General features: G+C 44.8%; 1 protein-coding gene and 1 long non-coding RNA gene across 7 annotated transcripts in view; one reads left to right on the top strand and one right to left on the bottom strand.

Moving 5' to 3' along the window:
• The window catches only part of ppip5k1b (diphosphoinositol pentakisphosphate kinase 1b), a 112,385-nt gene that overhangs the window by 60,047 nt on the left and 24,434 nt on the right, over positions 1–27,904 (bottom strand). For all 5 annotated transcript variants that reach the window (XM_083655008.1, XM_083655010.1, XM_083655011.1 and 2 more), the window contains exons 8-12: positions 6,623–6,744; positions 4,968–5,069; positions 4,372–4,458; positions 3,449–3,524; positions 291–400 (exon numbers count right to left, since the gene is read on the bottom strand). In XM_083655008.1, coding sequence (XP_083511134.1) covers positions 291–400; positions 3,449–3,524; positions 4,372–4,458; positions 4,968–5,069; positions 6,623–6,744 — 497 coding nt within the window. The remainder of the gene's footprint in view (positions 1–290; positions 401–3,448; positions 3,525–4,371; positions 4,459–4,967; positions 5,070–6,622; positions 6,745–27,904) is intronic.
• Positions 22,324–27,830, top strand: LOC310793400. 2 transcript variants are annotated; one of them, XR_014553523.1, is made up of 4 exons: positions 22,324–22,431; positions 22,750–22,873; positions 27,356–27,562; positions 27,734–27,830. It is a non-coding gene; the product is annotated as an uncharacterized lncRNA (long non-coding RNA). The 2 variants fall into 2 exon arrangements; XR_014553524.1 differs by lacking the exons at positions 22,324–22,431; positions 22,750–22,873 and adding an exon at positions 25,664–25,751.

The raw sequence follows: 27,904 nt of genomic DNA, 5'->3' as shown, positions 1-27,904 counted from the left end.
GAGAGAACGGAGGGGGAGTTGGGTGAGAGTAAAAGAGGGGGGCAAGAAAAGATACAGAAAAAGAGTTAGAGACACAGGAGGGAGGGAGGGCTTCCAAGGTAATCATATAAGAAAGATGTCAGATCCTTTGTGGAGTGTTGAAATGTGAAGCTAGTTTTGCATCGCAGACAAGAGTGGACGATTACCGACGACGGATGATGGCACGGAGAGATAACATGACGACGATGATTGAGTGTGTGTGTGTGTGTGTGTGTGTGTGTGTGCGTTTGCGTGCGCGCGTGCACACTCACATCTCCAGGACAGTCTTGAGTTGCTCCAGTTTAGATTTCTTCTCTTCAATCTCACAGTCAGTGTGCTGGCCCAGTTCCACCAGCAGCAGACGAGCAATATCCAGAACTTCCTGGGAACATGCAGTGTAAGTTAAGCTGCCTTAGCCTTGTGATTTCATTGAAGTTCATGTTATTATCCATACTCAAAAATGGGAGTTTCCTACACTGACTGGATACTATGTGAGACACTAGACCTATACACATTGGAAAAGAGTGAGAAAGATCGTTTTGTTTTCCCCTTTGAAAGACTAACAGAATGTTTTCACTGTTTACAGTATGTGCATTTAGACAGCAAAGTATAACTATTTAGACAGCGACCCAATGATGTTTGATGCCCTTCAAAGTACTTATGAAGGGCAATATACATTATACGTGAGAATTTATACATCCAGTCTGAAATCGTTCATTGTTCTCAACAGGAATGAGGCATAATGAACCAAAAGATGTGTATAAAGGCCCAATTATGCGTAATGTTAAATACGGATACGCATACAGAGGGAGCTTTTTGTCCGTACTCTGCCTTCATTTCATGTGTAATTCGGCACGTTTTCTGAAAGTTTACGGATACGGATGAAATGGAGCGGGACCACACACACACTCACACATTTGTCTCTCTACTGCCCACTAGTGGATGTATTGCTTAACATGGTGGTACCAATGTGAAAGACACATGGAAGTATGTGTGCAGCAGTGGTGGCTGGTGAGCTTGGAAACAGGGGAGGAAGCTAGTGCGGCGACCGAAGGCTTTTTTTTTTCACGTGTGCGCGCGCGCGCATGTGTGTGTGTGTATTTGCCATGTTTCCCATGCTGTCAAGCCTCTTAGCTTTCCACCCAGTGAGGAGCATTGCATTAGCACCCAGTGAGAGGACTACAGGACGGAACAGCACCTGGCACCTGAGGCGGTCCCAGGGAAAATATGACGTGTGCTCTGCTGCTGATACTCTCACCCACAAGCAGTTTTTGCCCAAAACGCCCAAATCTCATTTTAAATTAGCATTAGGATTAGACTGTTGTGATGTCATTATTCAGTTTTAACCATCAATAATTGTTCCTTTTCTCATTATTTCATTTCTCAGAGTAAATACTGTATATTTATTTCGAGATTTTTGTCAATTATTTGTGCTGTTATGGTTATAATTAGCCTAGTTACTCACTTCTACACTATCTTAGATTGTGTTACTTATGGATGGCATGGAATTATAGTGAAAATAGATTATCCCCCCTTTTTGCTGGGGACCCCACTTTGAAAACCACTGGCTTAGGCTAGAACTGTTGCGAGAAGGTTTCAGGATTTATCTCTATGCATTAGGCTGTGATTACTATTTATATAAATCTATTTATTCACATAGATTCATGATATATTATGGTATACAGCCTACCTGTGACATCAATGTTTTGATTCATCCTATGATGTCTCACACTCAGGTGTGCTTTCACAAGACAGGTGTTGTCCATTCAATCAGCTAACCTGTCTTTATAATGGCTGTCTTGCACTGTTTGTATGATACTTGACAAAGTCTATGGCCGAAACTGTTGTCAAATAGCGTTAAATTACACTTAATTGCATCTGGAACGAGAGTGTGTCTTCCTGTGAACAGTGCTGCACTACTCATTTAGTTATCAACTTTGGAGCGTTATTTACCCCCCCTTCCCGACATCCTAGGTTGACATGCTTCATCCCAATCGATTCCTTATTTCTTCTACTTTCATATGATATAAAGATCACCACTCAAGCTTTAAAATTGAGCCCGCTGTCAGCTATCGATTTACAGGCCAAATTCAGTTAAAAAATGGGTGAATTTAAAGTTTGCGGGTTTTAGTATAAGAAATTACAGGATAAAACTTCAATACGACAAAAATAGCGCTGCTCGGTGAACCATTTCCACGCCGAATTTAATAGAAGGTTCGGATAACTTGAAATCAATTGACTTACTTGAATATCCGTGCTGTCTGTAGGGGAAACGCTGCAGTCGAGACGTTGCAAATATTCCAGTTTTCTGACATTGCAAAAAGCCCGTATCGCGCAGCTCGTCTCCCCGCAACTCGAAACTCGTTTTGGTGGTAATCCAATATCAACGACTGTCTGGCTTGTGAACACTTACTGATTGATAAAAAAGTAAATAAAAATAAGAGGGAAATATGATATGCTGCTACTGTCTCAGTAAATCCTTCCTGTCAGGTCAAGCAGTGGATTTCACCTCCTTGATTCAGCGTGAGAGACCACAGACCAGGCAGTGGAACAACGTTGCCGATTTTCAGACGTATTCATCAGCATTGGACAATACAGAATGTCAATCAATGTCAAGCAATCTATCTATCAAACAACAACCAATTAGGGTTTCACCTGGTTTCACGGGCTAAGGGAGAGCTCCCCTCCTCCTCAATCTGATTCGTTGGAAAACACATCACTCTCACTGTTTTCTGTGAATTACAAGTCTTTTTCAACCAATCTTATTTTTTCATTAGATAAATTACCAAATAAATCAAGCCCACAGGGCGGGTGTTTTTTTAATCCCCTCCCCCATGCTGGGACCAGGGCCAGAGTGACTCGTCTGCATGGAGCTATATAATGAATGAAAAAATGAGCGTCTGCACATAAGAAAAAACACATTTGATTGATATTTTATTATTAAAAAAAATATGAAAAATGAAAAATATAAAAATAAAAATAAAAAATATATTTTTTTAATATATATATTTTTTTATATAAAATCCCCAATCTAATAGAGGAGGACCATCCTCCTATGCCTCACTGGAAAAACCTCCTCTGGTGTGCAGTGACGTTTACATAATTTGAAACGGACAACGGTAGAGTGTGAGAAAGAAATAAGTACAACTTTATATGTATAGCACCTTTCAAGATGAGTGTCACAAAGAGCTTCGGAAGTTAAAAACAACTATTACTGAGACAGACGGTAAAATACAAGAAACACACATACAGTACAGTAAGCGCTTCACAAGTGAAAACATAAAAAGATACAGTGACAATACAAGCAACATTACTAAAGGCCTGTTTAAATATGCCTTGAAACGCCACTGAAATCTCTCCACGGTATTGGCACATCTAATGTCAATGGAACAAGAGACAGAGATTGAAATCAAGTGAAGTCTTCACTGACCTGTAGCTGTTTGGGCTTCTTCAGTTTTACTTTCCCTGACTTGTAGCCTCCGCACTTCTCAAACAGCTCGAAGAATCTGGGAAGGACAGATCCAATTAGCTAAGTTTGAATGGGAACTGCAATTTTTTTATTTATTTTTTTTACATCAAACACATTTTCTGATGTGCCGAAAGATTTCTAGATATAACCGGTGGGGGGGGGGGGGGGGGGGGGGGGGGGGGGGGGGCAACTGGGTTTTTTACTCCGACTCCTACTGCTTAAATTTGGAGATGGCGTCAAGAGGAGAAGAAAGCAGAGGCAGACATGTATAAAATATCATGAACACCCGGCTTTTTCTTGAAATAGAGTGACCAAGTAAAAACTCTGATCCCATGACAATTCCACCCATTAAATCCATTTGAATCATCAATAGGAGATGTGGATGGGGAGGAGACTAGGAGTGGTTGAATTAGGTTTGTTTGTTTTTTGCTCAAGGAAAACTGAGATAGTAGATAGTAGCTCTAAGACTGAAAGATTCAAGAGAGAAAAAAGTAAACTCTTGACCTGTATACCCAATTTCAAAGTAAAGAGGAAATAATTACAAAACAATTATAGCCACAAGATCTTCATCGGGGCAAGACATGGATTATGCAATTAATTCTTAGCAAGGTGGTTGTGTTTTACATCTTGCACACTTCAGTGTTTATTCGAATATAACCTCAGATATCTTACATTGTTGAAATCGACATGATTCTTTCTACCCAATATATACACAGCCTCAAAAGAGGGCTTATCGCTTGTAAGATAAGGTAAGTCAAACACCCTTATGTTTATCTTTTTACAATACATCATGCCAAAAAGTATTTCATAACAACATAAATACTTGAACGCTGTGTTGCTCAAGGGCAGGAGAGACCTTTTCATGCCCGAACCACGAGACTTACAGGGGGTGTCGCACCTCCATTTTCATCTTTTGCTTTGGTGTGCGATCTCCATGGCGGATGATGGCAATGACACAGCGCAGCTCCATCCTGGAGGAGCGGAGAGAAAAATACACCAACTCAGTTATCTCACATCACTTACCACCCAACCTCAGCTAACCTCCACCCAGCCTCAAATTGCTCATCGCCTCTCGGGCGGCTGAGATTTCACAGCTCACCAAGATCAAGCCTCTCAGCACTTGAGAAAATGAAAGGATCTGGTTCAGAGACCCTGACTCAGCACTGTTAATGTGTGATTTTTTTTTAACTCCAAACCATTACTTACCTCTTGAAGTTTTGCTGAGCATGTACGCTGTTTTTCAACAATGCCCTACTTCATACTTATTTATTTATTTATTTACAGGCCAAGGTTCCTACATTCACTTGGAAATAAAATGCAAGCACTTAATTTCAATAACTCTGAAGGTCTTGTTTGGAGAAATTCACGGACTCAAAAATTGTACTTTTTGACATTAGTCAAAATTAGACATAACAGAGGCTTCATTTTCCACCAGGCTGATGCAATGCATCATACATGTATGTGGCGTCTCAGTACGTACATGGTTCCTGAGGTTGTTGGGACAATGGGGATGTCTTCAGCTTCCATGGGGATGGACCAGGGGATGTGGAACTGGGGAGCAAGCTCCCTCATCACCATATTCCTGGAAGGTAGAGAGAAAAACAACTAACTTAACATTTACTTTGTATAGCCATTTTCAACATAGAGTTTCCAAATCTTTTCAGAGAAGAGAAGAACTAAACACAAGGCCAATACAAGTAAAAACTGTTGGCACCTACAAATGATGCGGGAACCTCTTGGGCTAACCAGTAACAAAATGCATCATCCTTCCAAGTTTCATCAAAATCAGATCGGTGGTGTTGGTGTAGCAATTACGGCCTTTCAAATTTGAACATTTTTGACATTTAAATTATAGCATCGCAGCTCTATCAGGCTAATCAGTATATTTTAAATGCCAGCGTCAGGTGCCAAAATGCATCATTGCTCCAAATATAATCAAAATCAGACCAGTGATGTCAGAGATAACACATTTTAGCTAAAGATTTGATTAAGAAAGAACAGGCCAACACACAAAAATGTCCTTTCAAAAGTTTAATAAGTCATATGGGACAGACAGCAGCAACAGACGTTTCAGCCAAAAGGCCTTCTCCTTTTGCCTGATAGGTCTGTTGTGTGCTGGCCTCTTCCCTGCACCTAAGTTTTCTCATTGGATTGAGTGTGCTGTGCTCGCTATTGGTGAGTAGCTAAATATTTGACCCTTTAATTACTGAATCCCCCATTGGGCCAATCATATTTTGCTTCCTGTTGCAACGAGGATGCTGCTTCCTCCTGTGCATTAGGTTTCCCTTTCATATAAACAAGATGTCAGTACAGACTGGAAATCCTCTCAATTGTTTATAATTATACAACATGTATGTGGCAATATAAAAAAATGTATAAATAAATATAAAATGAATGTGGCAATGATTTACTGATGTTAAAATGCTACAGGTAGCACCTTTAAACTGTTATTATTTGTATGGCAAGATGTTGCTGTGCATGGTTTGATTATATCTTTATACAATTTGTCCATGCCACTGGCCATTTCTACGGGGAAGCTACATCTTCTGCACTTCCTGTCTGTAAAATGTATGAGACGCTTGAGTTACTCTTCCTGGAAGGAGAGGTGATAAATCATGAGGTAATTGAGGTGTCACGCTGACAGCTGTATCCTCGGAGCTGTCCAGTGCTGTAATGAATTAATTACAACTTGGCTACGGTACTTCAGGGACCATCTCAACTTAAAAAACACAGCAGAAAAGACCCGGAAAGCCAGACACAGCAGTTGTTATCCAACACCAAAATAACAGCTTCTGTTATCACAATAAGCAAATTCTGCTTACAGTCAAACCTCCCTTTTCCAAACAGGAAAGCATTTAAACCAGACTACACAAACCAATACAGGTGAAATACATTGACATGTTTATTGCAAATTTGAGCTTTGGTTTGATATTTCAATGTAATTCTGTTTAACTTATCAGAATATTTCAGTAGTGCTAACAACTTGTATAAATGAGGGTTCTGGTTCCATTACATATGTCTGTAATTACATTCATTATATTCTAATATTCTATTCGATCAAATCCATTTGTATTGCACTTCATACAGTAGGAAAGTAGTAATTATTTGCTCAGTCAGTGTTTAAATGATACCTACCCGAGTACTTTGGCACAGTCATCGTAGTACTTCATGGAGTTTTTGACAAAGCTGAAGCCGTTGACGTCGCAGACGAAGGAGTGGCCGTTTGCTCTGAGCAGGTCGAACCCGCACACCGTTTGCTAGAATGACACGTGGAACTGGGGTTACATTAGTGATGCTAAGAGGCATTGTAGTCAAGATGCAAAGCAGAGATCACATGATGCGAAGCAGAGATCACTGTAAATCACAGCCTCCACCCAGCTGGCACACAACGTCATTAGACGTTGATCTTTGGTTGGATGGAGGTCGTGACGTCCGTGACCATAATCCAATGTCAGTCCAACGTCTAATGTCAACGTCAGGTTGACGGTTAATACTGACGACATCTGACGTTGATATTATGTTGGTTTTAAGTTGTGTTTTTAAATAACCAAAATCCAACGTCTGGTAAACGTTGTAATATTAACATCCACACAACGTTAAATTCTAACATCATCAGACGTTGATATTTAGTCGATTTTAAGTTGTGTTATAAAGTAACTAAAATCCAACGTCTTCTAAACATCCCAATATTAACGTCATTATAACGTAAAATCCCAACATCATTCGACGTTGAGATTATGTTGATTTTAAGTTGTGTTATAAAGTAACTAAAATCCAACGTCTTCTAAACATCCCAATATTAACGTCAATATAACGTAAAATCCCAACATCATTAGACGTTGATATTATGTTGGTTTCAAGTTGTGTTTTTAAATAACCAAAATCCAACGTCTGTTAAACGTTGTAATATTAACATCCACACAACGTCAAATTCTAACATCATCAGACGTTGATATTTAGTCGATTTTAAGTTATGTTATAAAGTAACTAAAATCCAACGTCTTCTAAACATCCCAATATTAACGTCATTATAACGTAAAATCCCAACATCATTAGACGTTGATAATATGTTGGTTTTAAGTTGTGTTTTTAAATAACAAAAATCTAACGTCTGTTAAACGTTGTAATATTAACGTCCCCACAACGTTAAATTCTAACATCATCAGACGTGGATATTTAGTCGATTTTTAGTTATGTTATAAAGTAACTAAAATCCAACGTCTTCTAAACATCCCAATATTAACGTCATTATAACGTAAAATTCCAACATCATTAGACATTGAGATTATGTTGATTTTAAGTTGTGTTATAAAGTAACTAAAATCCAACGTTTTCTAAACATCCCAATATTAACGTCAATATAACGTAAAATCCCAACATCATTAGACGTTGATATTATGTTGGTTTTAAGTTGTGTTTTTAAATAACAAAAATCTAACGTCTGTTAAACGTTGTAATATTAACGTCCCCACAACGTTAAATTCTAACATCATCAGACGTGGATATTTAGTCGATTTTAAGTTGTGTTTTAAAGAAACTGAAATCCTACGTCTTTAAACGTTCCAATATTAACATCAATATAACGTAAAAACCCAACATCATTAGACGTTTATATTATGTTGGTTTTACGTTGTGTTTTTAAGTAACCAAAATCCAACGTCTGGTAAACGTTGTAATGTTACTGTCCACACAACGTTAAATTCTAACATCATCAGACGTTGACATTTAGTCGATTTTAAGTTGTGTTATAAAGAAACTAAAATCCAACGTCTTCTAAACGTTCCAATATTAACGTCAATATAACGTAAAATCCCAACATCATTAGACGTTGATATTTTGTTGGTTTTAAGTTGTGTTTTTAATTAACCAAAATCCAACGTCTGTTAAACATTGTAATATTAACATCCACACAACGTTAAATTCGAACATCATCAGACGTTGATATTTAGTCGATTTTAAGTTGTGTTTTAAAGAAACTAAAATCCAACGTCTTCTAAACGTCCCAATATTAACGTCAATATAACATAAAATCCCAACATCATTAGATGTTGAAATTCTGATGGTTTTAAGTTGTGATTTTAAGTAACCAAAAATCCAACGTCTGTTAAACGTTGTAATATTACCGTCCACACAACGTTAAATTAGAACATCATCAGACGTTGATATTTAGTCGATTTTAAGTTGTGTTATGAAGTAACTAAAATCCAACGTCTTCTAAACATCCCAATATTAATGTCAATATAACGTAAAATCCAAACATCATTAGACGTTGAGATTATGTTGATTTTAAGTTGTGTTTTTAAGTAACCAAAATCCAACGTTTGTTAAACATTTTAACATTAACGTCCACATAACGTTAAATTCTAACATCATTAGACGTTGATATTTAGTTGATTTTAAGTTGTGTTTTAAAGAAACTAAAATCCAACGTCTTCTAAACGTCCCAGTATTAACGTCAATATAACGTAAAATCCCAACATCATTAGACGTTCATATTTTGTTGGTTTTAAGATATGTTTTTAAGTAACCAAAATCCTACGTTTGTTAAACATTGCAATATTAACATCCACACAACGTTAAATTCTAACATCATCAGACGTTGATATTTAGTCGATTTTAAGTTGTGTTATAAAGTAACTGAAATCCAACGTCTGTTAAACGTAGTAATATTACCGTCCACACAACGTTAAATTCTAACATCATCAGACGTTGATATTTAGTCGATTTTAAGTTGTGTTATAAAGTAACTAAAATCCAACGTCTTCTAAACATCCCAATATTAATGTCAATATAACGTAAAATCCAAACATCATTAGACGTTTATATTTTGTTGGTTTTAAAATATGTTTTTAAGTAACCACAATCCTACGTCTGTTAAACATTGCAATATTAACGTCCACACAACGTTAAATTCTAACATCATCGGACGTTGATATTTAGTCGATTTTAAGTTGTGTTATAAAATAACTAAAATCCAACGTCTTCTAAACATCCCAATGTTAATGTCAATATGACGTAAAATCCAAACATCATGAGATGTTGAGATTATGTTGATTTTATGTTGTGTTGTTAAGTAACCAAAATCCAACGTTTGTTAAACGTTTTAACATTAACGTCCACACAATGTTAAATTCAAATATCATTAGACATTGATATTTAGTTGATTTTAAGTTGTGTTGTAAAGGCTCTCTGCGTGCGATAAGTCTGCTCTGGGCAAATTGCCGGCGAGACGATGAGGGAGACGGCCGCCCTGTGAAGCATCTGGGGCTCCTGCCTCACCGTCCGCAAAGGCATGTCCTCTGGCTGGCCTGTAAGGGCCAGCTGCTGTGCTGCTGGGTGTAGGAGCACGGTCCACTCTGAGCGGTCGTCCATTATGGCGTATGTGTCCAGCCTCTGGTCCCCATGTTGGGTCACCACTTTGCAGACCTTACGGAGGGCATGACGGTTTCCCCATGGAGGTTTCCCAGTGTAGTCGCCCCCCCCCCCCCCCCCCCCCCCCCCGGTTCCCCCTGGGGGAGCAGGGTGGCTTGATCCGTCAGGGGGAGCCGGGTGGCCGCTTCTTTCTGGGGGAACAGGCTTGGGGCCCGTTCTTGGCTTCCTCTGCTCGGACTTCTTGGCATCCCTAGAGGCCTTGGCTGGAGTTGTCTCCATGAGCCCGGGCAGGGCCAGGAGGTGAATTCCGGGAATAGGTAATCGTGATGGCTGGTCCCGCCCTCTGGGGGGGTCCCAGCTGTCGTGTCCGGCTATCTTGTGGGAATGGTTGACGCCGGCCGGCTGACTGTGCCCCGTGCTGTTGGTCCCAACGTTCGCCATGCCTACCTGAGTGTGGTGTATCCCAGTGGCGGGCTCGGCGGAGCCGTGCCCGTTGCACTCTATTGCATGCTCAGGGTCGGCGACCTTTGTTGGTGGACGTGTCCTGGGTGCGGGTGTTGGTGGCATTGGCAATGGCCGTTGCCCTTGTCTGGGCAGTGGAACCGGGGGTTGCGTAGTTTGGGTCATTGGCTCTGGGGCTGCCGTGCTGACCTGACCCTGGTCGTGGGAGGTGCGAGGCATGGGTGAAATGTTGAGCCGGGGTGCGGGCACCGGTAAAGTGGGTGGCGCCCTCCGGGGTGCTAACCCTGAGGCCGGTACGCACGCCGGCTCGAAGGACCAGTTTGTAAGGAAGTTTATGTGCTTGCCTTGTGTGAAGTGTGAAGTTGCCGGATCTTAGGTAAGGGCTCACGGGCAGTGGTCGATTAGAACCACAGAGATGTCTTTTCAGGCTTTAATGAAATATCAGGCAGATAGGAGCAAGGCAGAAGCCACGTATAGAGCTTACAGATTGCAGAAAGGGGAATAGGACCAAGAAGCATATCATAACAGAACAACACCTTTTTATACCCCCCCACATTCGGGGTATGACACCGTTGGTGATGTCACAACGTCCGGGGAGGTATGACATCATCGGTGACCTCATAAAGTCACGTCTGCCATCACAGTCAGCCTAGACCGTCTGCCATCGCTGATGACCTCACAAGTGAACTCTGACATCATCATCGCTGATGTCACGGCGGTGTCATCATCATTACGTCGTTGGCTCTGGAGCTGCCGTGCTGACCTGACCCCGGTCATGGGAGGTGCGCGGCACGGATGAAATGTTGAGCCGGGGTGCGGGCACCGGTGAAGTGGGTGGCGCCCTCCGGGGTGCTAACCCTGAGGCCGGGACGCACGCCTGCCTCTGGTCTTGGGAGGCGGGAGGCACAGGTGGAACTGCTAGCCTGAGTCGTTTTTGAGATATAAGCTTTTACATATTACATGATAAAGCATGCGCGGTGTACACGCAGGGTGAACACAGCTGTTTCTCAAGAGAGGTGAGGGCTAGAAGGCTGATCTTTTGGTATGTTTGTGGCACCCCCTGCTACTCTACAACCACCAAGTGTCAGCCTTCTAGCCCACACACAGCCCGCCCACATGCCACCAGGGCTACTTACTATCTAAATTGATCTCAGAAGGGTGGGGGGTGACGCCCCTTGGCCTCGCCCACTTCCATTTAAGGTTATCATTGTAGTTCAGGACCTCCGGCTGAACACACGTGCAAAGAATTTAGTCATTCTATCCATCCGTTGCAATGCTATGGCAAATTAGCTGTTCCCCGGCCTTCTGAGCGACCCTGATTGGCTCTCATCTTGGTATGGCTTAACGGAATGAAGCGATATTCGCTACATCAGTTCAGGACCTCCGGCTGAACACACGTGCAAAAATTTTAGTCATTCTATCCATCCGCTGCAATGTTATGGCAAATTAGCTGTTCCCCGGCCTTCTGAGCGACCCTGATTGGCTCTCATCTTGGCATGGCTTAACGGAATGAGGCGATATTCGCTACACTAGTTCAGGACCTCCGGCTGAACACACGTGCAAAAAATTTAGTCATACTCTCCATCCGCTGCAATGTTATGGCAAATTAGCTGTTCCCCGGCCTTCTGAGCGACCCTGATTGGCTCTCATCTTGGCATGGCTTAACGGAATGAAGCGATATTCGCTACACCAGTTCAGGACCTCCGGCTGAACACACGTGCAAAAGATTTAGTCATTCTATCCATCCGCTGCAATGTTATGGCAAATTAGCTGTTCCCCGGCCTTCTGAGCGACCCTGATTGGCTCTCATCTTGGCATGGCTTAACGGAATGAGGCGATATTCGCTACACTAGTTCAAGACCTCCAGCTGAACACACGTGCAAAAAATTTAGTCATACTCTCCATCCGCTGCAATGTTATGGCCTTAAAGCTGTCTTTGCTTCTGTCAAAATCGCCTTTGTGTCATTTACCACAATTCTGTAAAAATCAGTAATTGAAGATAGCACGAAAACAACTCTTTGACAATGTACTATGGGTTCTCTGATTACACTGTAGCGAGAATTACTGCTCCCCGTTGAGTGGAACCTTGTCCCTGACACTTAAGAGTTGCAAACTTTGCTCAATATAGCTTATTTTTGTGTGATTTTTGAGACTTTTCAGCTGTGCGGGGCCACAGCTCCCTGAGCGCAGCTCCAATTTACTTAAAACTTGCTGAGAGGAGGGTTTGGACTGTCTTCTAGCTGTCCAGCAAATTTGAAAGAGCATGCTTTAATGACTGGTTTTTCCCAAATTGTCTTATATGACACACTGCCATGTTTCTGTTTTCGGGAACTTCTACACGATGCTAAATGGCTACCATCTGACTTTGCCTGCACGGAATGAGGCGATATTCTCTACACTAGTTCAGGACCTCCCCCTGAACACACGTGCAAAAAATGTAGTCATTCTATCCATCCGTTGCAATGCTATGGCAAATTAGCTCTTTCCTGACCTTGTGAGCAACCCTGATTGGCTTATTTTGTGCATCTAGTCTTGTAGCGAAGCTTGTGGGCTTGCCTCGTGAAGTGTGCTGGATCGAAGTTGAGGGCTCACGGGCAGTGGTCGATCAGAACCACAGAGATGTCGGTCCTCGGACGCGGTTGAAGGAATACCACTCGTGACCTGGCTGGTTGTAGGCAGTTGGTCACCAGGGCCTGGCTGGTTGTAAGACAGCCAGGGTTCAGCTCGGGTTCGGATTTGGTCGTGGTAAGGGTAGACATTATGAAGTAGAAAAGAAGTATATAAGAAGTAAGTATACCGGATACAGCGTCACAGAACACCTTGTATATATATGTTATGTCTGACATCGCCGATGACCTCACAGGTGAACTCTATGCTATGACATCATCGGTGACCCCGTAAAGTCCCGTCTGCCATCACAGTCAGCCTAGACCGCCTGACGTCGCCGATGACCTCACAGGTGACCTCTGACGTCATCATTGATGATGTCACGGCGGTGTCATCGTCATTACGTCGTTGGCGCGCCGGTTCGCGAGCATCGACTGCCCCAAGAACAGGCCTAACGGTGGGCCATTATGGACCCTTTTCTACAAGTCTATTGAGGGTAATCTTCAGCCACATCAATCACATGGTTTCCTCCCGGTGTGCAGGGACCATATTTTCCATTGGGTAATGTGGGACGTGCACACGGTGACCTTGGAACTTTGACTCCACATGCCTGTCACTCTACTGAGGGATGGTACGCTCATGTGTATATTACAAGTCTTTGGTGTCTAAACATGATTATGAAACAATAAACTCCCCAAGTCCTTCAGGAAAAAAAGTTCCTTTGATCAACCTCTGCCCTGGGGGCCTGACAGCCCTTATGCCGCTGAGTCCAATGTTAGCAAAACGTTCTCTGAACATGGTAGCACTCCAATCTTTTAATATGTTGTATATGGGTCCCATATGAGTAGATTTGTGTTGTTTGGTGCCAATTGCTTTTCTCGTTTCAAGATTGCGGGCGCTGGAACATACACAGTCGTGCCAAAATGAAATGGCCGCCATTCAACCAAAAATGGATGAAACGACTTGAAACTTGACATAACACCTCATTTCTATGGGTGAAGTAAACCGCAGGACAACACACTGCGGCCCCCACGGACCCCGCCCGCAGCAAAGCACCCCCGACGTTCACTTCACATCAAAGATGCCTTGCCACAAGCAGAAACCGCAGGAGCTACGACATGCCGCCCCCACGGCGGTATTCCTTGGTGAGAGTGTGGCCAGAGCACTCACACCGTTGGAAACCCTTCTACATCCTCAGCAGGTATCTCAGGGTCACCAGCGTTTCGCCCCCCCAGCCTGTACGCCTCGCCTGAGTGGGGCTGCGAAGATTAATCTTCGCCTGTAGAAGGGCTCCAACTGTGAGCTCTAGTCAGCCACACCCATCTTGCACCCCCTCTTCTTGTGCTCTGAGCAGGTTGAGCAAAGAGGTCCAGAGCACTGTGGTTTAACTCCTGACCCCGGTCCTCCGCCAACTAACAAGCAGTACTAATAAACCCAGAGATAACTCTCTGGATAGTATCAGGTGCTTTGCGTTGCTGTAGCTGCTCTTTGCACTTGGTCTTGTACTTGTAGCTAGCTTGCGCAGTGCCTCAGGGTGCCAGCCCTAACACTGTTGCGTGCCGTCTTTCCGAGCTGTCATCCGTTCTTTCACAGATGTCCGTGGGTCTTCCCCCACCGCCAATCTATACATATATTATGAATATATACTATAGTCAGATTTACATTCAAACATAAGTTGCTGCTATTTGGGCTACTTGGTGTTGGTGTGTGCTGTCTGGGCTACTTAATAATATATAATAATAATCATAAAAAAGGTATTCTGAACAAAGTAGCGCTCCGCCCTTTTAACCCACATTTTTTCTTCAAACGACACGAAACGTCAGCATCTGCATCGTTAGACTGTCCTACACAAAAGTATCAAACAGCTTTTCGATTGGTCAAAAATTGAGCCCACAGTGCATCAAAATGCACTGCCTAAACAGCATCTTAATTACCCTAATTACCTAGGGTAATTAGGTTGTATTTGTGATGTCATCAGTCACTCGAGCAATTGTGATGCCATCAGTGATGTCACTCGAGCAATTGTGATGTCATAAATCCTTCCTGGCTCACCCTATATAAGTGGAAGCAGTGTGTCCTTCCTGGCTCACCCTATATAAGTGGAAGCAATGTGTGTTTTTACATGCAAGCATCCAGTCCCATAAAACACCACTATTATGTTTAGGTAGAGGCTAAATAATCACACCATGTTGCTTGTTTCATGCTCTTTACTTCCCTGCCGTAAACCCACGCTTTTACAACAATGCCGTACATCGGGTGCAGTAACTCTTAAAGGCACAGTAACATGTACCTAAGTTAACAAGGCCAACCAGGCCGTAACATAACGTTATCAGACAACATTTTCTCCCCCCACCCCCCTTTTAAAGAACATAACATTCAGTCCACAACCCCCTGTGTCCCTTATCACCCAGTCACATAGTCTCCATGCCAGGCGGGCGGGACCCTCACTCTCTGAGGGCGCGCAGGCTGGGGAACAGCCTCTGGCTGTGGCGGTAGGTTACCCCCCACCCGATTTGCTCCTGGTCTGGGCTGCCAGCCGAGCGCCGTCGCTGCAGACAGGGGTGGTGCAGGTGCTGTTGGAGCTGCGACTCTGTGCAGGCGGTTTGCGTGCCACCGGCTCCCGTTGTCCAGTCTGTACGTGGCCGGACCCAGCTGCTGAGTCACCTGGAGGGGTTCAGACCAGAATGACTTCAGCTTGTTCTGGCGGTGGGGATGTTTAATCCTGACCCAGTCCCCTGCAGACAGTGTGGGGGTCTGTACTCTGCGAGAGGCATCAAACCTCCTTTTCATCTGGGCCTGTGAACCTTGGACCCGGGCTCTGACTTTCTGGAGCCCTGGCCTCTCTTGTGCAGGAGCTGGCTCAGCTCTCAAACAGTCCAGTGGTTGCTTTAGCTCGCGCCCGATCATGAGCAGTGCAGGTGACACCCCCGTGGTGGAGTGCTTGGATGCCCGGATGGTCAGGAGAGTTTGGTTGAGTGTGGCACTGAAGGTTTTCCCTTCCTCCAGGCAGGCTCGGATTCCATTTTTGAGGGTTTTATTTAGTCTTTCCACCCCCCCATTACTCTCCGGGTGATACACTGCTGTCCTGATGTGTCTGATGGACCGCAGTGCCAGGAACTCTGATAACTCTGCTGATGCAAATTGGGGCCCATTGTCCGTTGTGATGACACTGGGTAGGCCCCATCGCCCAAACAGGTTGGTGAGGCGGTCGATGACTGTGTGTGTGGTGATGGAGCTCAGTTCGACAGCCTCCGGCCACTTCAAATGCAGGTCATGCACCACCAGCAGGTAGCGCGCATGTGCGGGCGCCCCATGGAGCTCCCCACAGAGGTCAACCTGGATATGTTCCCATGGTGCAGATGGCCAAGGGATTGGAGTGAGGGGTGCTGTAGCCGGCTGGCCTGTCTTCCCGCTCAGAAGGCAGCAGGCGCAGTTACGCACCAGCTCCTCTATGTCAGAGTCTATATGGGGCCACCACACTGTATCTCTGCAACGTTGCTTCACCTTGACCACCCCCAGATGCCCCTCGTGCGCCATGTGCAGTATTCCGGCCCTCAGAGTCTCCGGTACAATGGTGCGGTGGCCGTGAGCGAGGCACACAGCCCCCCAGCAGGAGAGCTCATCACGGACCCGGTGGTAGGGAAGCAGATTGTCGTCCACCGTGGCAGGCCAGCCATCTTGGACATAAGCCCAGAGGGTTCTGAGAGTCTCGTCTTCAGCTGAGGCCTGCTGCAGCTCTGCCAGGGTGACTACCATGCTGAGGGGCCCATGCAGAATGTTGACCCAGTCTTCGTCGTCCTCCAAATCGGGTGTCACCCCACCCGTCTCCTTCGTCACGGAGACCGCTCTGGATAGGAGGTCAGCCGCTGTATTAGCACGCCCCGGCACAAACTTAAGGCTGAAGTTGTACTGATTCAGCCTATCAGCCCACCTCAGCAGTCTGATGGGCCTGTGCCCCGAGCCCCGGGTTGCCAGCAGTGCCGTCAGCGCCTGATGGTCCGTGCGGATGGTGAAAGCCCTGCCGTACAGGTAGACGTGCCAGCGTTCGCACGCCCACAGACAGGCCAGGGCCTCCCTCTCCCCCACAGAGTACTTCTGCTCCGCCGGAGAGAGTGCCCATGAGGCGAAAGCTACAGGGCGTTCCACCCCCTCCTGGACCTGGGAGAGCACCGCACCAAGCGCCACCCCAGAAGCATCACAGGTGACCAAGGTGGGCGCGCTCAGACTGAAATGCGTCAATGTGGGTGGGGACGTAAGCTGCTGCTTGATGGCATGCACGGCCTGGCCTCATGGCAGGCAGGGGTCCACTCCCACACAGCATCCTTTCTGAGCAGCTGGCGCAGGGGGGCAGTTGAGTCAGAGTAGTGTGGTATGAACCGCAGATAGTAGGTGGCCATCCCCAGGAAAGAGGAGAGATGGGATGGCGACTGCGGGCAGGGACAGAATGGCTTCAGTGTGGGACATGATCGGGGCAATACCGTCCTTGGAGAGCCTGAAGCCGAGGAACTCGACCTCCGCAACTCCAAACACGCACTTTTCAGCATTAAGTGTGACCCCCTGCTGTTCAAAACGTTGGAAAACCTGCTCCAGGCGAGCATCGTGCAGCGCGGTGGAGGGTGCGTGTACCACTACGTCGTCCAGGTAGATGGAGACCCCCTGGATTCCGGCCAGGATGAGTGACATCTTCTGAAAGCAACTTGGGGCCGATGACAGTCCAAACGCCATGCGTTTATATCTGAAAACCCCCACGTGCGTGACAAACGCTGTGAGGCTCATGCTGGCAGGTGCCAGGCGAGTCTGCAGGTAGCCGTGACGTAAATCCATCTTACTGAAGACAATGGAGCCGTGGAAATGACTAGTAAGCTCCTCGGCCGTGGGTAGAGGGTACTTATCCGGGATGATGGCTTTGTTTACATCCGTCAGGTCGACACAGAGGCGCAGCCCGCCCCCCCGTTTCTTGGCTATCACCAAGTTGGATACCCACGGTGATGCGTTGATTGGTTCAATGACATCCCCCTCCACCAGGCAGCGTAGCTCCGCCTCCACTGCATCACGGAGGGCGAGGGGAATGCACAGCAGAGGCTGGATAACGGGGCGGACAGACAGGTCAACAGTAGGCCGGTGAACAAATCCAGACATGCAGCCCAGCCCTTTAAACAGATGTGGGAAACGGTCGGGCCAGGAAATGGCGACCTGCAGGACATGCAGGCCCCTCGCATCAGTCATAGTAAAGCCCAGGGCGAGGAACAGATCAAGACCCATGATGTTGGCTCCCCTCTGTGTGATGTAGAACTTGGTGTCAGGGGCACATTGTTGGTCATATCTGACAGGAAGGCGGGCCACACCCAAAGTGGAGATGGGGGAGTGGCCATAACCCGACAGAGCGTTACCTGCTGCTTCCAAAGGCACGTGTTTGAAGAGTCAATCATACGTGCATTTGTTCAGTATTGACACTTTTGCCCCCGTGTCCACCAGGAGCGGTACGCTTGCTCCACCCACACGACATGTGCAATGCTTGAGTGAGGTCTGTGGGCTCTGTATTGTGTTGATTGGAACAACAGCTGTATCTGAGTGGGCAGGAGGGGAGCGACAGCAGCGTGCAAAATGATTCATCATGTTGCAGTTACGACAGCGCTTGCCCACAGCAGGGCATGACTGATCTCTGGTTGCATGTCTAGAGGAGCCACAGTTATTACAGCACTTGGGCCCGCCCTCTCTAGGGCCTCTGTCCACTCTCTGTACATCCCAACTGTCACTCACCACGTCTGCAGCAGCGGTCCCCGCCGTCTCCTGAGCCACAGTCTGAACTGACGGGGCGAATGACGTCACAGGCTCGTGCACAGCGCGGCCCAACTTGCGCACCTCCGATAGAGCCGTTTCCAACTGCTTCCCAATCACTAACGCATCCGCCAGTGTCATGGAGTCTGGCTCCAGTAACAGCCTCTCTCTCAGCTGGTTACAGGACGTTTTCTCTATCAGTTGGTCCACTATAAGTCCATTCTCTAAAACCCCAAAGTCACAAAGCCTAGCCAGCTCGCGCAAGGCAGACACAAAGTGCGCGACCATCTCACCCGGCTTCTGAGCCCTCTGACGAAACTCAAAGCGGTGCATGCGTCGGCTCCTTCCCGTGCTGAAGTGAGACTTTAGGGCCGCGGTAGCTGTAGCATACGAGCCATCCGTTAACGTGAGTGTGGCGAAGATCCGCTGTCCCTCCTGGCCGAGGCAGTGGCGGAGGAGCGCGCACTTCCTATCCTCTTCCAAATCCGAGTGCCCCAAAGCCAGCAAATAATCCTCAAACGACCTCTGCCATCGATCCCAGGGAACAGCTGGGTCACTGGGGACGGGTAAAAAAGGTGGCGGCGGCGGCAAAATCAAGTCAGCCATCCTCGCTAAATAGGCTAAATAATCACACCATGTTGCTCGTTTCATGCTCTTTACTTCCCTGCCGTAAACCCACGCTTTTACAACAATGCCGTACATCGGGTGCAGTAACTCTTAAAGGCACAGTAACATGTACCTAAGTTAACAAGGCCAACCAGGCCGTAACATAACGTTATCAGACATAACAACCACCACCAAGCATCCAGTCAGCAATGGGTCGTGCCCGGCCACAACCCATTGCTGCGCAGCAGCTATAATTTTAATTATATTTCATTGGGGATACTGTAATCCTTTAAGGGACCACTCTCATTTGTTTTGAAACCTATAAATAGCATATAATACTATACCTTTCCCCGCTGTGTAAGTACGTTGAGGGCAACGTATACTTATTTATAGTGTGCAGTAGCTATAGTAAAGATAAATTAAAATGTGCAATGTGTATACAGTGTTCCTGGCCATGGCATAAGGGGTTATCATACCAGTTTTTTATAAAGCAGGCTCTGGTAATGTTATACCTTCAAGGATTTTAGTAACCACATACTACTACTGATGTTGTAGAGGTTTTAAAGGCAGCCGTGGGGGACCAGTTCCCACCATCAGCTGTCTCTCTCAAGGGCCTGGCTCAGGTCTTGAAGCTTGCGTTGACACGGGTGTGTCTGCCAGGACACGGTCTAATAATCTCTGAGTACTTCTAATTATCCCGTCCTGTTCCGGACTGCTATTGGCTTCGTCTCCTGAATCACTCTGCATGGGGCGTGGTGTTCGTGGCATAGTTAAGAAGAGCTCATTCTACTTGATGTCATACATCGTCGGCAGGGGCATCACATCTGTCATGATGTCACAGGGCAGCATTGTGATGTCATGGATGGACTCAGGGATGTCATGTGATGGACTCAGAAGGCCCAGAATGTGCCCTGGGAGCTGGCCGGCCCCTGGTGTTGATGCGAAGTCTCCGAAACAACTGACATAATTATTGTTATTGTTATTATTATTGTTATTATTATTGTTATGATTGCTATTATTGTGATTACTATTATTATTAGTATTATTCTTATTATTATTATTAGTATAATAATAATAATAATAATAATAATAACAATAATAATAATAATAAAGTCTGACATTTAGTCATTTCTGGTCATATCAAAATCAAGACTGAGCAATTACAACATTTTGATCAAACACAAATATAAGTAAAATTAATAACAAAAAAGAAGTCAGAGGTCTAATCATAAATCAAAATCTGATTGATTTATACTACCAGGAAAGACAGATCCTCAAGAACAGATTGGAGAGCAATCGAATCAAGCTGGAGTTAAAATAAATATTGCAGTTGAATTCAGGGAATGTGGGGTATAGGGATATATATTTTTTTTAGAGGAAACTGGACGAAATAGAAGAATATAGTCAGGATAGTGTTTTAGAAGTCCGTTCTGATCCACACTCCATTTCAGAAGGTGGCGGTAATGCACCATAAGTTGTTTGCCAACCGCCATAAAACACTACTAGAAGAAGAAGAAGCTGGCCTGAGTTTGAAGTTCCTGCGCGGGTTAAGCCATGAAGATGTTCACTTTTTGGCTCTCATCGGATGGTCTCATGGGATTAGCAGTATATTCAACTAAAGTAAGCAGGAAAGGTAAGTCCACTACTAGTAACAAATGAGGTTAGACCAGCCAAATCTGTGTTTTTAAGTCGCGCAAAGTGACGCTAATGGCGTTAGCATTAACGTTAGCATTGAGCTAACGCTAATGTTATGGGCTACGATTGCAACTCCCCAGCTGTTACTGTTAGCCTACATTACTAACGTGATTATAGGTACAGGACACACTGGGCTGATGTACCACAGCCTGCCAGTTAACTTTCAGACCATGTCCGGCTAATTTGAATGAGTTTAGACTTAATTTAGTTTAAAGTGTGTTGTTACTAGTTAGCTTGCTAGCTAGGAGTTCTCTTCACAATGCATGGCTTGCAGAAATGGAAATTCTGGGCCAAACTCAATTTATTTGGTGCAGGGTAATGGATAGCACAACTTAGTTGTGTCTTCTGATTTACTTCTCAACATGTGCTCATTAGCTCAGTGTCTATCAAAGTGTTTGTATGCAAAATGAGAATGTAGTGGGTAGCTTCAGCAGCACACATTGCTGTGTATTAATGTGTAAATGTATTCTTGTTAAGTTAGCTAAGAAAGCAGTATGATGAAACAGTATGAGATTTTGGTTGATTAAATTGATTGAGGACAAGGATGTTTGTACTCTATAGACCAGGAAATAACTGGGAGCCTGTAAGATGTTTCCCACCTGCTGCTGCAGTGTCCTCCCTGAAATCCATCCACAGCTTTCCCCCACCTGGATTTCATCTGTCTCCCTCTGCCTCTATGCTTCAGGTAAAATCTATTAGACTTCTGAGTACAAACTTGCTTGAATGATTCATAATTCACTGTATGAGAGAGTGACTGAGACGCTTTTATAGAAATGTCAGAGAAACCTGTATGTAAGTCATGCCTTTGCATATCTTTGCCAACCTACAGTGTGTCTAGCCACATATGTTCCGCTGTTCTCTGTTCCTCTGTGATCCACTCTGAACTCGCGTCACACAGCATAGCATAAGGAAATTGGGTTTGGGCGGCAGTTAAAATGATATTCCTGCATGAAACAACCTTTAAAAAGCAGTCTTTCCACAGCCTGTGCTGAATTTACAGCAGGGTGTTTGATCTCACTATCATGGTGCACGCGTCTGAGCAAACATACAACATTGCAGTCACACGGATACGGCAGCACATTGATCAAATCATCAAATCAAGTGTTGAACTTGAATGATTTGTGTCTTGTAAGGACATACAGGCTAGGCACCACAAATATGGTGCATGACAGAAATAAAACTGATCTATCTAGTATCTATCCAGTGCACCTGGGAAGTAAAACTTCATGAAATATTATTATATCTTTGGATCCGCGATTGGACGTCGGAGACGGGTAGGAGAGCGTTTTGAACACTCTACTCCCCCAATTTCCTTATGCTACGCTGTGTGATGCTAGTTGAGAGTGGACCACAGAGGAACGGAGAACAGTCAGGCTGGGGACCTTCAACCTGCCTCTCGTCTCAACATCGCCCAGCAGATACAGGTAGAGCTGTTGTGTGGTGTGTTTCATTTCATGTTCACATGGATGACCAACAGAAGTTTGATGACCACTATTGACAAAGGCGCATTATCTCACAACACTACTATAGACGGTTTTCACAGAATGGCCAGTCCTCCACTTTAATGATTTTTTTAATGCAACAGGAAGTGAGCTGGGGTTCAATTTAGAATGTTTTTGTTGTCAAGTTAAAACCATTTATAATAAGGCATTATGACTGCATACAACCACACATAACATTACACTGCGTCATTGTATGGTAACACACTTGTCTGCTATCTTGTCTCTTGTGTCTGCTTCCAGGGCCAACCAAGTGATGCATCTGCCTCCCCCTCTGTCCAGCCAATGGACACCTCCACTGCCATCCACTCCAACTCCTCACACCTCTTCTGCCCAGTCTGAGGACAACAGCCCATGCTGGACCCAAGTAAGAAAACATCTGCATCTCACACTGGATATGCAGTACAAGCAACTTAAAAAAAAAATCTACTCCAAATTACAGGATTATTATTAACTTGTTGGATTAAATGTGGATGCAGGGGAATGTGATTGGCTCATTGTTGTTATACAATCTCTTTACTTCCACGGTGATAGACAGCTTGAAGTCTGGCATTGTAAGTGTGTATCTAACTTCTGTATCATGATGTACTTACTGCCGGGCACATTATAGAGAGCCAAAGTGAACGTCACTTCCTGCCTTTCTCTCGGTACGAGCATCTGGAAAAATATGAATGGGGGTGAATGGTGAGAGACAATACTTTTTTGATCCCGTTTGAATTCTGCCACGGGGTACACATGTACATTTGTCAATTTAAAAGATAACTTTGCAATTCAAGAAAGTCGCAGTTTGTTCTGAAACTGAAACGTAAGGTTTAGTTTTGTCAATCAACTACATCTCTCGTGTCTCACAATACGTCACACCATCAACAACGTGGACTGGCAGGAGAGATGTCACTTATGCGACTGGTTGTGCATAGTCTTTCTGATTTATAACTTAGGGTTAGGGTTAGGCACAGGGTTAGGGTTAACCCTAACCCTAACCCTAACCCTCTGCACAGTTTTACCACAAACTGCGACTTTCTTGACTTGCATGGTTATCTTTTAAATTGACACAAAATTACATTTGTACCCCGTGGCACAATTCAAACAGGATCAAAAAAGTATCGTCTCTCGCCGTTCACTCCATTCATATTTTTTCAGATGCTGGTACAGAGAGAAAGGCAGGAAGTGACGTTCACTTTGGCTCTCTATATAATGTAAATCCAGCTTACAGTCCCTGGCTGGCTCACTATGCTGCTTCCCAGCCGGGGAGAAAGGCGCTGCCGTCATGCCGCCAGGAATGAGCCATGAACCGCGGATGGGACATTGTGAATAGCGATATTCTAGAATGAGAGTTATGAAAAGCCAATTAAGTTACATAGGCCTTTGCATTAACATTAATCCAAGTAATCTTTTGCATGCTTATCTGCACAGATATGGACATTTCCGGTGATCTGTGCCTCCTTGTGCTGTTTGATGCCCGCCCGGTAGTGATGCGCGGGTCACCCAGAACCCGCCGGGTCCCGCGGGCTGGGCCGCCCGCAGGCGGGCTGGGTTGGCAAATTATGAAAATATCGCGGGTGCGGGCGGGGCAGGCTCAGAACGTGACAAAGCAACATTATTAAATAATTTAGAGCAATGAAACACGCAGAGTAATTAACCTTAAAGACGTTAACTCTCTCTCGCATGTAGGTACACACAATCAGACAGACTCCTGCTGCACTCTCTATAGCCTACATGGAGTAAAGAAACGCTTCAATGAGGTAGCCTATGTGCTCTCAAAACAAACACTTTGGAAGGATTATTCGCTGTAATTATTATTTGAAGTGTCCATATAATGCCACCGCAGATTTTCTGTTGTGGACTCGACTGTGATCTATTTGTCAACTTTACTGCAACGTGAGTAGGCTGTGAACAATTGAGTGCGCATGAGGTAATTAAAAGAAATCAGACAGCGAGTCTGGCCGTATCTGCAAGCCGTGTGCGCACCTGCTGCACTACTACGTTTAGCCTACTACTGCAACAATTGAGAGCGCATGAGGTAATTAAAAGAAATGGGGAAGAATAAGAACTGTTTCTGTAGCCTGCCTAGTGCCTACCTCTATACCTGCTACCTCCATTTGAAACACTGCGCGGTCACGCCATCCGCACTTTGGGGAAGCGTAGTCGGTCGCGCTATCTGAAGACCATGGATTAATTGAAGAAAGACCGACATGAAAGCAGCAGCGCAACTCATCCAGAGCAGGCCTAGGCTACAACTGTTGTCGCGCAGGGCAGCATGTGAGTGTCTGTGTGTGTGTGTGTGTGTCTGTGTGAGAGAGAGAGAGGGGGGAGAGAGACAGAGTTATTAGCTGCTTTGCACACCTTGGAAGCTCTGCTGTGCTCCTCCTGCGTCCGGAGACATATTACATTAAATTGGCCTTAAAAAAACCTGACCCGCGCATCACTAGAAAGTAGACATCATTATTGTAGTAAGCTAAATTATTTCATACTTGTAAAATAAAACTAGAGAAATTATTCCATTTTCGATTTGGGTCTTTCGAGAGGGGGGTGGGTCGTTCTCGCGTGGGATCCTTACGTCACCTGACAACTTGGTTTTCACTTTGAAAAACATGTCAAAGAAGCTGTCTGAGAGAGCCAAGTCATTAAAAAAATCGATCCTAACCCCTAAACTAAAAAGATTATTGCTCCTAAGGGACCCTAAAGCTGCGTTCACACCGACCTATTAAAGTTTTTCGCTGGCATCGAAAATACGCTCTCCGCCCGGGATGAAATATCCCAGCTCGAGCTAAATTACGCTGGCATCAGTCGCTCCCTGTTCAACGCTGATTGGCTGCCGTGTGAGAGTGTGTCAAATATCACACTGGCTTGGAACAAACCGCTGGTTATTGTGTGGCAACAAACCGCATTGACAGCTGACATGAAGGCTACGTTCACACAGCCAGCCTTAGTGCTTGAATCTAATCTTTTCCCACCTAAGTGACTCAGGTCAGTCTTTTTTATGACTGTGTGAACAGTACAAGTCACATTGAAAGTTACTTTTTTAAAGACGACCTGGGCTACTTTCAAATGTGGAAAAACATCAGATTCGAATCTGATGTTTTGGAATGTGACTCCGGTGTGAACAGACATCTTGCCCATATCTGACTTAATGCTTCAATGTGACTTTTACGTCATTCCAGAGCGACATTCGTCACTATTCTGCACTGGCGGGAGGAGGGAGGACCAGATTGTGATTACAAACATGGAGGACAGCTGCGAGGGAGGTAATCAGTGGAGGAACAGTGAGGTTTTAGACCTCATAAGTATTAGCAAGAAGTAGCAGCTATTGCTCCACAGAAAGCCATTATTAAAAAAAAATCTAAAAGCTCTCTTCCTCGCTATCATCTGCACCTATATTCCCTGTCTTCCACTGCACAATAACTTGTAAATTGAACCGTAAACAACAGATGAAACAACATCGTCAGCTACCGCCATGTTTACTGCTGTCTTCTTCTGGGTTTATGTAGAACAGCAGTGTGCTGCACATGCGGGTCACTTCAGGTCCGCGACCTGTTCACACTGGAGTCTGATATGGGCCACTTTTAAAAAGTCTGTGTGAACAGCCACACAAAAAATCAGATGTGAGCAACAAGTCAGATTCAAGCACTAATGTTTGCTGTGTGAACATAGCCGAAATGAAGTCTGTACTAGCTCACGTTAGGAGCACGCTGATAGGCTTAGCTTGTAAACAACTACAGTGGCTCGTAGTGGACAAATATCATGACATTGCGTAACGTTATAGCCCCCAGATGTCCGTCAATTATTGTGCCTGTTGACGAGCGATTTAAACAGAGCGACAGAGTGATTCCATAGGGTTGAATCAAGCGACAGAGAGAAAAATAAATATCTCGGTGTGAACACAGTTTTAGGAGCAAGAAATAAATGAGCACAGAATGATTAAAAAATGAGGAGGCTCTAGTTAGTCTCAAGAGATCAGAATGAGCAACAGATTTTTTTGCTATGGTTAGATGGATAACAGTGAAACTATGATCAATATAGTATTTTTTCTATGTTCTCCAATTGTGTTAACTATTAACTACTACTAACTTAACTACTTTATTCAGAATTGACATCACAACATACGTTTACTTGCATTTCACTTATGGTTATCCGCTTGTGTAAAGTAAAGGTAAAGTCCCACTGATTGTCACACACTTGAGTGTGCGAAATTTGTTCTCCGCATTTGACCCATCCCCTGGGGGAGCGGTGAGCGGCAGCAGCACCGAGCTCGGGAATCATATGGTGATCTAACCCCCCAATTCCAACGCTTTGATGCTGAGTGCCAAGCAGGCAGGCAAATGGGTCCCATTTTTATAGTCTTTGGTATGACTCGGCCGGGGATCGAACTCACAACCTCCCAGTCTCAGGGCGGACACTCAAACCACAAGGCCACCGAGCTGGTGTAAGCACACAAATTGAAATATATCATGAAACGACAATGGTTTAAGCAAGTGTACTCAAACTTTTGACTGAGTAATGGCTAACTTAAGTTCTGGCCAAGGGACAACAGTTGGAAATTAGCCATCTGGCTAACACTGTCACATTGACAGTGATGTTATGTGCACTGTAGTGCGAAAGCATGTGAACTAAGCACAAGGCCAAAACACATGCTGTGTGGCACTAAAAATCATTTTCCAAGGTTGGCAGGTCTGCTGTAGCAAGAGTGAGCAAAATCTCAGAACACTGGCAATTGTACAGGAAAGAGGAAATGTCACAATTAAAAAAAAAAAAGATAGTGGAATATCCTCAACTGTTATGTACACAAGGCTGAATTAATTCAGTGATAAGCTCAGTGTCTTCTTGCCCCTAACTGTAACTTCTGTTCCAGCTACTAATGTTGGAGAAGACTTGCTGCACTCACTCTCCCGGGATGAAATCAACAATCTTTTTCCCGGTCCTGAAAACTTCCTGAGGCTGTATGGCACCTTGTGATGTGAGACAAAAGGGTCAGTGCAGGGAGCACGTCAGTGCAACACCAGCCCCCTGCAGGAAGCACCAGCACCCCAGTGCAACACCAAGATCACAGTGATAACATGTATGTGGTATTGCATTTAATATACTGTATGCATCTGTGAGTCTTTGGATGAAAACGTTAGGCCACGCAACAGCTTTAGTGTCTGTCCAGGGATCTTAGTATTCCATTCATTTGTAAGAGTTTGGAAACCTAATATTTCCCAATACTTTTTTCTTCTGATGTAACCTGCAGCCAGCACCCAAGTGCCATGCCGATCTGAAACCAGCAATGCCAGTCACCTGCAATGAGCACCGCAGAGCAACGCCAGGATAGCAGTGATGAAACATGTATGTATTTTTTAATACTCTGTATGCAATATTGCAACAATACATTAGCCCACAGTCCACATACCTTTTGTTTTTG

The sequence above is a fragment of the Poromitra crassiceps genome (genome assembly GCF_964638095.1).
Source record: "Poromitra crassiceps genome assembly, chromosome: 18".
NCBI classification, from domain to species: Eukaryota; Metazoa; Chordata; class Actinopteri; order Beryciformes; family Melamphaidae; genus Poromitra; species Poromitra crassiceps.
Note: the sequence above shows the minus strand (reverse complement) of the source record. Positions and strands in the feature narration are given on the sequence as shown.